Source organism: Lipotes vexillifer, unplaced genomic scaffold, assembly GCF_000442215.2.
Source record: "Lipotes vexillifer unplaced genomic scaffold, Lipotes_vexillifer_v1.1 scaffold1706, whole genome shotgun sequence".
NCBI lineage: Eukaryota > Metazoa > Chordata > Mammalia > Artiodactyla > Lipotidae > Lipotes > Lipotes vexillifer.
Genome location: NW_006772773.1, coordinates 224,884 through 238,749, shown reverse-complemented (window position 1 = coordinate 238,749; position 13,866 = coordinate 224,884). Strand labels below are relative to the sequence as shown.

At 35.9% G+C, this 13,866-nt stretch overlaps 1 protein-coding gene across 2 annotated transcripts in view; it reads right to left on the bottom strand.

The window, feature by feature from the left end:
• Nucleotides 1-13,866, bottom strand: part of NUP155 (nucleoporin 155) — a 59,737-nt gene that overhangs the window by 17,745 nt on the left and 28,126 nt on the right. For both annotated transcript variants that reach the window (XM_007447915.1, XM_007447914.1), the window contains exons 16-22: nucleotides 12,777-12,865; nucleotides 12,247-12,309; nucleotides 11,578-11,725; nucleotides 10,404-10,470; nucleotides 9,218-9,333; nucleotides 3,572-3,669; nucleotides 1,005-1,135 (exon numbers count right to left, since the gene is read on the bottom strand). In XM_007447915.1, the coding sequence (XP_007447977.1) occupies nucleotides 1,005-1,135; nucleotides 3,572-3,669; nucleotides 9,218-9,333; nucleotides 10,404-10,470; nucleotides 11,578-11,725; nucleotides 12,247-12,309; nucleotides 12,777-12,865 (712 nt within the window). The remainder of the gene's footprint in view (nucleotides 1-1,004; nucleotides 1,136-3,571; nucleotides 3,670-9,217; nucleotides 9,334-10,403; nucleotides 10,471-11,577; nucleotides 11,726-12,246; nucleotides 12,310-12,776; nucleotides 12,866-13,866) is intronic.

Sequence of the window (13,866 nt, the reverse complement as noted above, 5' to 3'; positions counted from 1 at the left end):
GATAATGACATTGGTATTTAAGAAAATGGCCAAAGGAATACATATTAAAATATACAGGAATGAAAGGACATGATGTTAGGGATCTACTTTAAAATAATTCAGTAAAGAAAATAAGGGATAGATTAAGCAAAGTTGGTAAAATTGTGAAAATGTTGAATGCAAATAAATTGTGTATGGGGGATTAGTTGTTGTACTTGCTGTACTTTTGTGTACGTTCAGAAATGCTCACAATTAAATTAATAGGTAGGAATACCTTCCCCCTAAATGACCTAACATTTAGATAAATGCAAATTACCTTTATCCTTAAAAAGGATTCCAATGAGGACAGCAAGAACCATTCATTTTCCACAGTGGCAAACATTTTTCTTTAAAGTAGGAATGTTTAATTTTAATTTAGGTCACTGGACTTCTTGAAATTACATGCAAAAATTTTATGTATGTGTCTGTATGCATCCTCTGAAGGTGGTGAGAAAGAGTTTTGATCAGATTCCCAAAGGGATCCGTAGCCCAAATAAAGGTTACAATCTATTGTTTGAAAAATATTTTTGGTAGAGTTCATTCACATATCACAACAAAGTTCTCATATACTGTAATAACTTGTGGTTTTGATAATGAATCCCTCAAGTTATCATGCTTTAGTGCAATTTTCTCATAACACATTAATTTGATCATAACCTAAATGTTTCCCAAAATAATCTCCTTCTGAACCTAAGTGAAAGATTACAGCTCACTAAAAAGCAGACAAACTGGGATTCCCTGGTGGTGCAGTGGTTGACAGTCTGCCTGCCGATGCAGGGGACACGGGTTCGTGCCCTGGTCCGGGAAGATCCCACATGCCGCGGAGCAGCTGGGCCCGTGAGCCATGGCTGCTGAGCCTGCGCGTCCGGAGCCTGTGCTCCGCAACGGGAGAGGCCACAACAGTGACAGGCCCGCGTACTGCAAAAGAAAGCAGACAAACTAAGCACAGAATTAATAGTACGATCTTAGGGGGAAAAATATCCTACCTTCTGAAGTTCTCCTACAATGGCAGTGAACTGATGTTCACAAAGAAGTTTCCATAAAGCCAGAGCCTGGTATGATTTTCGAACCAACTGCTGGATTGCCTGAAGTGAAACCTTTTCACTCAGTTGAGCCTCTAATTACAAAACACAACTCATGAAGTTTTGAAAAATGACAGGTTAAGTTGTTTTATTTTAAGTAAAACAACACTTTATCTCAAATAACGACAACTATAGTTAAGGTTGAAATCCTCATTGTTCTCCTTCCTCCCCTCATAGGCAACCATGATCATGAGTTGTTGAATTCACAGTTTTATCCTCTCACTATATATAAGTGCCTCTGTGTGTATGCATACATAAAAAGTAAAAATGTTGCTGTTTTTAGACAATTTACACCATTGCTTTTTCTGCCCAGTTATATTTTCACAGGCTACCCATACTGATAAGTAAAAATCTAATATCAATACATTTATTTTAATTGCTGACTGTTCCATTATGTAAGTATACCACAATTAGGTCCATTTTCCACATGAAGGACATTCCTGTTGTTTCCAATGTTTTGCTACTACAACAATAATGCAATAAATATCCTTAGAAAAGGTCTCCTCGAAAACACAGTCAGATTTTGCCACGACTGTTTTTCAAATTAAGACGCATTGGTGAATCATGAAATCAATTCAGTCAATCATGACAGATATTTTTTTCCCCTTAAAAAGGAAATAGAATGAAAAAGGAAAAAAAATATTAGAGTATAAAATAGGTATAGTTATTTCTTAAAATTCTGTTGTGTGTATATGCTTTTAAACATCTGGGTCATAATATAAAAATTATTACTTATTGTGGGAAAAATGTCTGATAAAGACTGTTCCTGAATATATACCTAGAAGTGAAACTGCTGGCTTTGAATGCATATGCATTTTTAGCTTTTAATATATATGATCAAATTGCTCTCCAAAGTGGTTATTTCAGTGCATACTGTCAGCAATTTGAATGCTCCCCTTTGTATAAATCCTTACCAATGCTTGTATTTTGTCAAGTTTACTTGAAAAGAAGTACTGAAAGAAGAATTTACAAAATAGTGAACAGAAAACTAGGTCCAGCGGGAAGGAAAGAAAGTACGTTGGAACAAAAGTAAATAGCTGAGTCTTAACTAGCAAAGTTCTATCAGCCAGAATAATTGGCTCAAACAATAGAAGGCAAAAGAACTTAAAAAAAAACCTGAATGGCAGGCAAAATTTAAACAATATTTTATTACTATGCCAATTCACATCTGGAATAATGATTGGTTATAAGAACTTTTCAGTTCCCTTGCTGTTTCCTTAGTTGTTACTTTTTTATAATAAATTAAAAAACACAACCTAACATTTGATTCACATTTTTAACTCTCCAAGAAATACCACTTCACACACATTAGGATAGAAATGTTTTTTAAAAAAAAGAAAAAGAAAAAGAAAAATTATTGGTGACAATGTGGAGGAATTGGAATATTTTGTGTACTACCAGTGGAAATGTAGCAATACAATGGTATAGTTGCTATGGAAAAGTTATGGTGGCTCCTCAAAAAATTAAAAACAGAATCACACATAATCCAGCAATTACACTTCTGGATATATAATAAAACAATTAAAAGTAGGGACTCAAATTTCTATTTGTACACCGTGTTCATAGCAGGATTATTCACAATACCCCAAAGATGAAGGCAACCTAAGTGTCCACCAAGAAATGAAAGGATAAACAAAATGTGGTTGATACACACAATGGAGTACTATTCAGTCTCAGAAAGGAAGGAAATTCCAGCACATGCCACTACACACGTGAACTCTGAAGACATTATATGCTAAGTGAAATAAGGCAGTCACACAAAAAAAAACAAATACTATATGACTCCACTTACATGAGGTACACAGGGTAGTAAAATTCAAAGACAGGAAAAATAAAAAAGGTGACTGTCAGGGGTTGGGGGCAGAGGAAAATGGGGAGTTATTGTTTCATGGGTACAGAGTTTCAGACTAGAAAGATGAAAACATTCTGGAGATGGATAGTGGTGCTTTTTGCAATCACCATGCTACAGGACATCATGTGAACTTAACTTACTGAATGCCACTGAACTGTACACTTAAAAATGGTTAAAACGGTAAATTTTATGTTATGTATATTTTAGCACAATAAAAAAATTCATTAAAAAAAGGTGTGTATTGGGGAATTCCCTGGTGGTCCAGTGGTTAGGACTCCTCGCTTCCATTGCAGGGGGCCTGGGTTCGATCGCTCGTCGGGGAACTAAGATCCCACAGGCCGTGGGATGCAGCACCCCGCCCCGCCCCCAAAAAAAGTTAAAAAAAAAAGTGTGTATCATGTTTTCTGGTGGAAGAAATGAAAACCTTTTATGAGCTGAAAGTTGTGGAAATACATGATGTCCATATCATCTTACTTTTCAAATCACACTAGTATTATTTTAATAAAAATATTTGTTACCACAAACTATCTTATCAAGAGATGTCCACTCTTTTCTATTCACCTAATAAAACTCTTTACTGGGGTCATGTACATTTAACTGATCAGAAGCAATAATTTACCATGAAACTTCCTCTGCAGCTCCTGTTGCATTTGCTGGGTATTTCCATTTTCAGGGCGCATGAATCCTATCAGCCTCTGCTGCACTTTGGCAGTAGCACTGAAACAAAAATTCCAGAAAGTATATTCATAGGGTTGTGCAACTATCACCACAACTTAATTTTAGAACCTTTTTACTCACTTTCCATTAGCAGTCAATTCTCATTTCCCCCGCCCTACCCTAGGCAACAGCTCATCTACTTTCTGATTCTATAAATTTGCCTATTCTGTATATAATGAACTGGAATATGTTGTAAATATTCTTTTCCTCTGTAGATTAGTGAAATAATCACTGACAAATCAATACAACAATTTACACCTGGAGCATTTTAATCTCTCAGATGCTTAAATTTTCACTGAGAGTAAATGGTTAATAACAATAGCTTCCATTTATCAAACACTTGCTTTCTGTCCCCACCAATGATTTAACATAATACAACAACTCTATAAGGTACGTATTATTAAGAATACCATTTTACAGATATGAAAACTTCAGGACAAAAGTGAAAAGCAAAGAACCTGCTGTCAGGAAATACTGGTCACTGAGAGAAATGAGCTAATAAAAGCATTTGGTGCTCATTTGGTGAAGAATCTGATTATTTCAGCTCTTAATGCAACTTCAGGGATGCAAAGAAAAGAATGATGAACTTAAACAAAAAATGTATACACAAAACAGAAACAGACTCACAGGCATAGAAAACAAACTAGTGGTTACTAAGTGGGAGAAGGAAGAGGGAAGGGGCAAATTACAGGTATGAGATTAAGAGATACAAAATACTATGTAAAAAATAGATAAGCAAAAAGGATGTACTGTATAGCACAGGGAATTATAGCCATTATTTTGTAATAACTTCCAATGGAGTATAATCTGTAAAAATATTGAATCACAATGCTGTACACCTGAAACCAATATAATACTGTAAATGGACTATGCTTCCATTTAAAATAAAAAAGAGGGACTTCCCTGGCAGTCCAGTGGTTAAGACTCCATGCAGGGAGCACGGGTTCGATCCCTGATGGGGGAACTAAGATCCTGCAAGCCATGGAGCATGGCAAGAAAAAGAAAAGTATGACTACTGAAGCTATAATAGGTACACTGTCGGATGAAGTTCATAAGTGATTATGTCAATGTTGTTAGAAAACAAAATTTTTAGGGTAAAAGCAATACAACTATACTATAAAAGAAACTGAGCAAATTCTCTTTAATCTTAAAGCTGAACTGAAAAACAATACAAACTCATAATTTTGTTGTTTTTAAAAAAATAAAAAACAAAACAACATATAGCATGACCAGTAGGAATTAATACCTTTAGCTGTAGTCTCTAATACCCTTTCCTACCAAAAGAAACCAGGGCTCCCTAGAGAAATGGCCAAATCCAGTTCTAGGGCAAGAATTGTACCAAATGAGCCTGAAATGTCCTGTCATGCTAGAAAGCAAAGATGCTACCAAATACTGTCAAAAAGGACTCCAGAGCAGTCTGAAGAGGCAAAAGGTTGGGATAATTTTCCATTGAAAAAACAACCTGCAATGGATTAAAACACATTAAAAACGTTTGAAACCAGATTCACATAATGATACTAAAGAAAAAACTCAACTGATGGTGCTGACCAAGATGGAGTAAGCCTGTTACAGTCTCTCTCACTGACTACAAGTGGGAACTCTGGACACTATACAAAAAGCAACTATTCACCTGAGGACTCTAATAGCACACAGACTGATGAGGGGAAGTCAAAACTCGAATGATAATCCATATGGAGGTGAGTATACTGGATTCTCCCCCATTCCTTTATCTTCAGGCTTTGTCCAAAGGTGATCTGAGTCTCAAAACAGTATGGTGAGTAAAACTCCCAAGGAACATTCAGCAACGTCTGGAGACATTTCGAGTCATAACTGGAGAGAGCTACTGGTATCTAGTAGGCAGAGGCCAAGGATAATCCTAAACATCCTACAATGCACAAGACAGTCCCCAGCACCAAGAATTATCTAGTCTACAATGTCTACAGTGCCAAGGTTGAGAAACACTGGAGCAGAAGAACTGAGAAAAGGGGGCCGTGTGGTCCAAAAAGTTTGGAGGGAACCAGTTATTTCTCTTGATGCTTTGCCCCAAAGGCACCACCACTTCTGCAAAGCTGTATGATAAGACAGTGAAAACTGGGAGAAAACACTGACTTTCTATCCAGAGGACCAGTAAAAGAGGCCTCTGGGAGCTAGGGAATATCTGGGAAATCAGAGCAAGAAGAGAGTGGAGGAGGAGATCCCCTAATTCTGAGGAAGACGAACACAACTTCTGGGCTCACCTCCCAGGCTGTATGTGCATGGAACATACCCAAAGAAGCAAAGCAAAGATACTAAGACTCTGAAGACCACACGCTGTATGATTCCATTTATATGAAATGTCAAGAATATGTAAATCTACAGAGATAGAATACAGTAGTAATTGTTTGGGGCTGAAGGGCAGAAATGGGGAGTGACTGCAAATGAACAAGACGGATGTGGTCTAAAAATGGATTGTTGTCATGACTGAAGAAATTCTATATATTTTCTAAATCAATGAACTGATTTAAAACAAGTGAATTTTATGGTATGTAAGTTTTATCTCAAAAAGCTATTTAGGGGCTTCCCTGGTGGCACAGTGGTTGGGGGTCCGCCTGCCGATGCAGGGGACACAGGTTCGTGTCCTGGCCCAGGAGGATCCCACATGCCGCGGAGCAGCTGGGCCCGTGAGCCATGGCCACTGAGCCTGTGCGTCCGGAGCCTGTGCTCCGGAACGGGAGAGGCCACAACAGTGAGAGGCCCGCATACTGCAAAAAAAAAAGAAAAAGCTATTTAAAAATTCCCATACTCAGTGAGACTAATGTTGTGAGGGTTGGTTGAATTAGGAAATCTCTTAATAAAGGTAAGGAAAAAAATTATACAATCATCTCTATAAGATATAGACAATACATTTGACCTACTTCAATACTCACTTTATAAAAATACTCAATAAAATAGAAATGGATGGATACTTTCTTATCATGTTAAACTGTATCTAGACATCTTCTTTAGTGGGGAAACACTACACACTTTCCCATTGAAGTCAGGAATAAGAGCAGGATGTGCACCATTATCTCCACTCTTTAACACTATGCTGGAGATATTAGCCTATGCAGACAGAAGAAAGCAACTAGAGTTAGAAAGAAAATGGTAGAACTATCTCTATTTGCAGATGACAGGATGACATATTTGAAAAATCCAAAAAACTCAATGAAAAAAACTACTAAAAACAGTAAAGAGAAATTAGCAAAGTAGTAGGTTACAAAATCAAACGTTATAATTGAGGCTATAATTGTTAATTCAATAAACTGCTTAGAAACTATTAACAGAAGAATAATATAATGGTGGAAAAGAAAAAGAGAAAAACACCTTCCGACTAAAATTCCAGCTATGTAGGAAGGACAGTGGTAGAGTACAGGGGAAGGAGGTAAGATAATAGATTCTGTTCAATTGTTAATGATGACTGAGATGTATATTTTTCAGAATTTAAAACTATCAGAAGAAGAAAAGTCATACATAAAACTTTTAAATCAATCCAGTAAAGCGGGAGAAAAACAAACAAACAAACCCCAAACCACAACAAAGCCCACAAGTTCAGGATGGTGAGAAACAGATCAAACATTTAATTAGCCCCAACAAAATGAGATGGGGTTAAAAGACAAAGATTCTTAAACAGAATTAAAAAGTGGCAGGTGCTAGAAATCAATATATACATGTTAAGATACACTTAAAAGAGTTCTGAAGGCTAAAAATAATTGGTATAACCTTCTCAGGGGACAACCAAATACTACATACCAACATTTTTAAAAGCTCTTATATCCCCAAATTTTACTTCTAAAGAAATTCACCTGAATATTACTGAACAAGTACACAAACATGTATAAAGAATACTCACTGAACCCTGTTTATACCACCAAGAAATAGAAACAACCTAATTACGCATAGAGTTATACCACTAATTGCTTGAATATAATGGAATAACATGTAGCCAACACAAACAGAATTTATTCTATTGATTTTTGGAATGCTCTAAAGAATATACTGAATGTAAACAACGTTTCACAAAAAGTATGCCTACTTAGACCCTATTTTTACAGTGGACTACTACTCAGCCATAAAAAAGAACGAAATTTTGTCATCTGCAGCAACATGGATGGACTTGCAGAGCATTATGCTAAGTGAAATAAATCAGAGAAAGACAAATACTGTATATCACTTATATGTGGAATCTAAAAAATACACAAGCTGGTGGATATAACAAAAAAGAAGCAGACTCACAGATACAGAGAACAAACAAGTGGTCACCAGTGGGGAGGGGGTGGGTGGGGGTGGGCAATATAAGGGTAGGGGAGTGAGAGGTACAAACTTCTGGGTATAAGACAGGCTATGAGGATGTATTGTAAAACACAAGGAATATAGCCAATTATTTTTTAGTAACTATAAATGGAGTATAAGCTTTAAAAATTGTATTAAAAAAGAAATGTATATTCATATATGAATATACATTCATATGTGTATATGCATATATTCATGTATGTTCACATATGAAAGTTTATATTGTCATACTTCAAATTAATTCATCAGGGGAGTGATGTGAATTTTTTACAAGTCCATATTACTTTTATAACAACAGCAACAAAAAATGTTCATCCTAAACATGTGTCCATGCAAAAACTTTTACAGGAATGTGCATATCAGCATTATTCATAATAGCCAAAAAGCCGAAACACAACACTGTAAATCAACTATACTTCAATAAAAAACAAAAAATCAATTAAGAAAAAGAAAAAATGGTGAAACAAGACAAATGTGCATCAAATGATGAACTGAAAAATGAAACCAAGTACTGATATACACCATAATATATGAACATGAAAATATTATGCTAAGAGAAAAGCCAGAAACAAAAGGCCACATACTGTATACCTGCATTTACATAAAAGATCCAAAATATGGCAGATCCATAGAAACAGAGAGTGGATTAGTATTTGCCAGGGACTAGGGGAAGACAACTTTGCAGTGTTACAGACTGAATGTTTGTGTCCCACCAAATTCATAGTAATCCTCAAAGCGATGGTATTTTTGGAGGTATGGCCTTTGGGAGGTAATTAAGTTTAGGTGAGCTCATGAAGGTGGAGACCCATGATAAGATGACTACCCTTCTAAGAAAAAACCAGAGGACTTGCTGTCTGGTTTTCTCTCTGCCATGTAACAACACAAAAAGAAAGCAGCTGTCTGCAAACCAGGAAGAAGGTCCTCACCAGAACTTGACCATGCTGGCACCCTATCTCAGACTTGCAGCCTCCAGAACTATGAAAAATAAATGTTTGTTGTCTAAGCCAGTCAGTTTATGGTATCTTTGTTATTTCAGCTTGAATTAAGACATGGAGTGACTGCTAGTGGGCATAGGGTTTCTTTTTTGGTGTGATGCAAATGTTCTGGAACTAGATAGTGGTGATGATAGTTTAACTTTATGAATATACTAAAAACCATGAAACTTTTTAATAGGATGAATTTTATAACATGTAAATTAAATCTCAGAAAAAAAAGGGAAATAAATCTTATTTATTCCTACTTTGGATTTCCTAATGGTCCTCCTGTAAACTGGGAGTTTCTGTCTAGAAATTCTTGCAAACCTTTCAGTTCTTGTAGCACTGACTCCAGCAGCTGGGAGGGAACACTACTTTCAATCTGAAAGAAAGGAAATATTTTCAAACATTTAAAAACAATGAAAAAAAAGCTTCTATAAAACACACATATGCTGTATACCCATAATTGAACATGAAGTTTTAATTCCAAGGTACCCTATCTTCATAAACAGTAAAGTTATTTCTTTTATCAATTTATACTTGGTGACCAGAATAAAGGGCTAGACACCCACATCCCTCACCCCCTGCTGCTCTGGTTTTAATGAGGTATAATTTACAGACAGTAAAATACACAAATCTTAAGTGAATACCTTGATAACTTTTTACATCTTTATATAGTCACCACCCAGATCACAATACAGGGTATTTCCAACACCCAAAAAAGTTCCCTATTGCCCCTTTTCTAGTCATTAGTCATTCTACCTCCTAGGTAACCGACCACTTTTCTTACCTCTATCATAGAATATAGACTGGTTTTGCCTGTTCGAAATTCACACAAATGGAATCACATACTATGTTAATACATTCTGATTCTGAGAAACTTTAAAATTTAGAACTTTAAAATAGAGTATCAGAGTTAAAAAGATATTTAGTATCTTTCCATCTTAAAAAGAAAAAAAGCTTAAAATAAATTGCATGCATACTTCACATTAAAAAAAACCTTTAATACCTGAATTTATGATAGTACAATTTCTGTGTTTCTTAAAGCACTCTGGAAAGTATGCCAATACATGGAAATTAGTGCTAGGTTCTTGGAGTTTGGGGGCATATAAGCAAAACATTAAATTGTAACTTTGAGCAACATTAAGTATTAGGACTGATTCTATTTAGCCCTCATAACAATGTTATGAGGGAGATACATTCTCATTTTACTGTGAGATATCAGGCTCTGAAATGTTAAGAAATTTACTCATCATTAGTAAGTGACAGAGCTGAGATGTAACTCAGGGGGTGAACAGTTTACTGGACGAGTACACAAACATGTATATAACGGAATAATCATTGCATGTTGTTTATAACATCAAGAGATATAAAACAATCTACTTCCCCATTAGTAACATAAACTGGCTCCACAGAGATAATGGAATACTGTTATTTATATAACACACTTACTGCAGTGATCTCTCTGTTGCCACTCTTGAATACTCTCTCCACAACTAAACTAGCATCCCAGATGTTTCTGGAACAAAAAATGTTTTAATGATTGTGCTGTAGATGAATAAAAACAATTACAATAAGTAGTAAATTCCTTTCTATGTGTTTATTTAGTTTTTAAAGTGTAGCAATGACTTCATTTAACATTTTACTAAGTTATCTGAAAGAACAAAAAAACCAGGAAAATTTCCAAACCTGACAGATCTAAGTCATTTCACATAATGAAATACTGTTGAAGAAAAATCAAAGACCCTGGGTAATAAATTGGAAACAAAGAAGCTTATAAAGTGAGTTCTGCACTGTTTCACATTTTTAAGCAAATGATTCATATGAAAGCATACAACTCAAATATAAGAAAAATACACACCAGACATGATAATTAAGTGGATCTGGTAGAATGATTGAAAAATGGCTGTAATTCTTTATCCCTCCCTATACCTATCCTCTTTACAATATGACTCTGAAGCCTCCTTTATAACGAGGAGTCTATTTCCCACTTTTTGAATCTGGGCTGGCCTGGAGATGTCCCCCTGCCAAGTAAGTCAGGCAGAAGTGATAGCAGACCAATTCTGAGCCTAGGCATCCTGAGGCTCTGCAAGTGTCTACTCTCTCTCATGGAACCTTACCACCACCAAGTCTATGATCCCTGACTAGCCTGCTAGAGGATGAGAGACCATGTGGAGAACAATCCAGCTGTCTCAGCTGAGGCCATTCTAGACCAACACACAAACATAACCCTAAACATGTGAGAGTCCAGCCAAGAGTGACAGAACTCTCTTCAACCTCAATGCTGATTTCAAATGCATTGTGAGCCTAACCAAGACCAGAACTGCCTAACTGACTTGCAGACACATGTCACTGAGTTATGGGGTGGTTTGTTACACTACATATTAGTATATGTAGATATAGTTTGAAGATATATATACATATATAAAACACACTAACAAATATAGATGGTTAGATAATAAAAAAGCTGAATGACAGAAAACAATCTTATTAAAGGACAAGTGAGCTTAAACTATAAGTAAAATTTAGTAGGCACAAATGATGTCCCAAATTTAAAGTTTAAAATGTTCAACTATACACAATAGAACAAGGTAAGCAATAGTTAATTATCCCATGAAAAACTTACCCCATGATTCGAGAAAAGTAAATGCAAATACCATTGTGTTTTCCAGAGTACACAATCTCTGGTCCAGCCATACAACTCATACTTGTGGCCTGAGTTGCTGGATTTCCCATAGCACACACTGGAGTTGACATAGCAGGAGGATGAACACCTTGTACACACGTAAGAAAAACAAATCTTAAAACTTAACCTTAAATATTCAGAATTCTCAATAACCCAAGTCAGTTGTCCATAGACCCACAGGTAAAAACAATTACAAAAATACTGAAATAAATAGTTATTTAATTTGGTTTTCCTTGATAAGAAGAGAGATTTAGACTTGGAGAGGAACTCCCAAGTTGGCTTTCAAGTGTGGGCAATGCAGGATGAAGAGGAAAGCAAGCTTGCAATCACTGCACATTAATGCTGGGAGTAAAACAGGACTAATTATACAGTTCAGGGCTGGTAATTAAGTCCTGATACTCAAAAAGGGGGCTTTCCAGGTCCACTAAGTAAAGGTATTCATGGCCAAATGCCAATACTTGCTTGGATGCCACTTCTATTAAACTACATTATTTTCAGGGGAATAGGACAAGTTAATCTTTCCCATTCTAAGCATTAAGAATAATAATTCACAATGTTAGCTCCTCAAAAAGAATAGTAGTAGCAACCTAAAACAAAGAAAAGAGGTACCTTGAGATGGTGTTCCCAAAAAGGATGGATTCAGGTATGTACTACCACTAGGAACAGGAGAACCTAAAAAGAAAGAAGAATATAAAGATTTATAAAATTATCTCCCAGTTTTTTTGTACCTGATCAAAATTAGACACAGAAACTGTTTCTAAGTGTAAGAGAGAGGAGTGGCACCACCCATAATATATTCAAGAATTAGGGACTCATTTCCCAGCAACTTTCTAACAATCCCCACTTTGGAAAACATTGAGATAGGAGTTTGTTATTAAACCTCTCAACTCTTTCCTTTTGAATAAATAACAAATGAGTTCTGTAAATACTACTGGTTATATCTTGTTTCCCAGTATACACTAAAGATTCAATATTAATATATCATAACACTAAGAGTCAGATATCTATAGAATTATTCCCTAATAATGCAGTAGCAGTAAAGAAAATACAATGAAATTTTTTATCCATTAAAATATGCTACAAAGCTTCTAAAATTCAACTCTATTAGAAACAGTTTCATTGCAATGTTTCATACTCACCAGAGTAGACAGGAGACCCCAGGATGGGACCAACATTACTGGGAGCGGGGAGAGTGGCTGGAAATCTCATCTGTGCTTCACCACCATACCTATTTTTATGACAACAGGGGCTGAGTTTATTCAGTGAAACTATACATCTTAAAAGCTAGAACTGTTTCAAGTCCTGCTTAGCTTCAAAATAAATGCTTTAAACACTAGAGACTTTCCTGGTGGCACAGTGGTTAACAATCTGCCTGTGAATGCAGGGGACATGGGTTCAATCCCTGGTCCAGGAAGATCCCACACGTCACAGAGCAACTAAGCCCGTGCACCACAACTACTGAGCCTGTGCTCTAAAGCCCGCGAGCCACAACTACTGAGCCCAAGCACCACAACTACTGAAGCCCACGTGCCTACAGCCCGTGCTCCACAACAAGAGAAGCCACTGCAATGAGAAGCCTGTGCACCTCAATGAAGAGTAGTCCCCTTTCGCCGTAACTAGAGAAAGCCCACATGCAGCAACAAAGACCCGACGCAGCCATAAATAAATAAATAAATACATATTTAAAAAAACATTAGAGACTTTAAATGCATTGTGTTGACAGTGAAATATACACAGATACATAATAAAATACTTATTTAGTAAATGTTGACTTCAAATTGCTAACAAGAAGAATCATAAGGGACTCTGGCAATTTCTAAAGAAGAGTCTGCAATGCATAGAATGTATTTAATAAGTATATGGTACTGTAATTTTCATACTAGATTATGGTTAGACTACTCAAAAAATTCTTTTAAACAAAATTGCATTTTATATTTATTCTTAGCTAAATATTTTCCAAATAATATCTCTCTGATACCAAGTTTTCTTAAAGTGATTCAATTTCTCAATGCAAATGATACACATAAAGCAGAACTGGTAGTGTTTGAGGAAGTAGAAAAGATAGATAATAACTGAGGTAGAAGACTAAAGAAGTTGGAGAAGAGAATCCAGAGAAAGAGTAACAATGCATAAATTATGCTAATCTAGTCGCTTCCAATAGTATTATCACCTTTCCAATTTAAATTTTACTAACTTGCCTATATAGTTGCTCAACTGTTTTGCAAACCC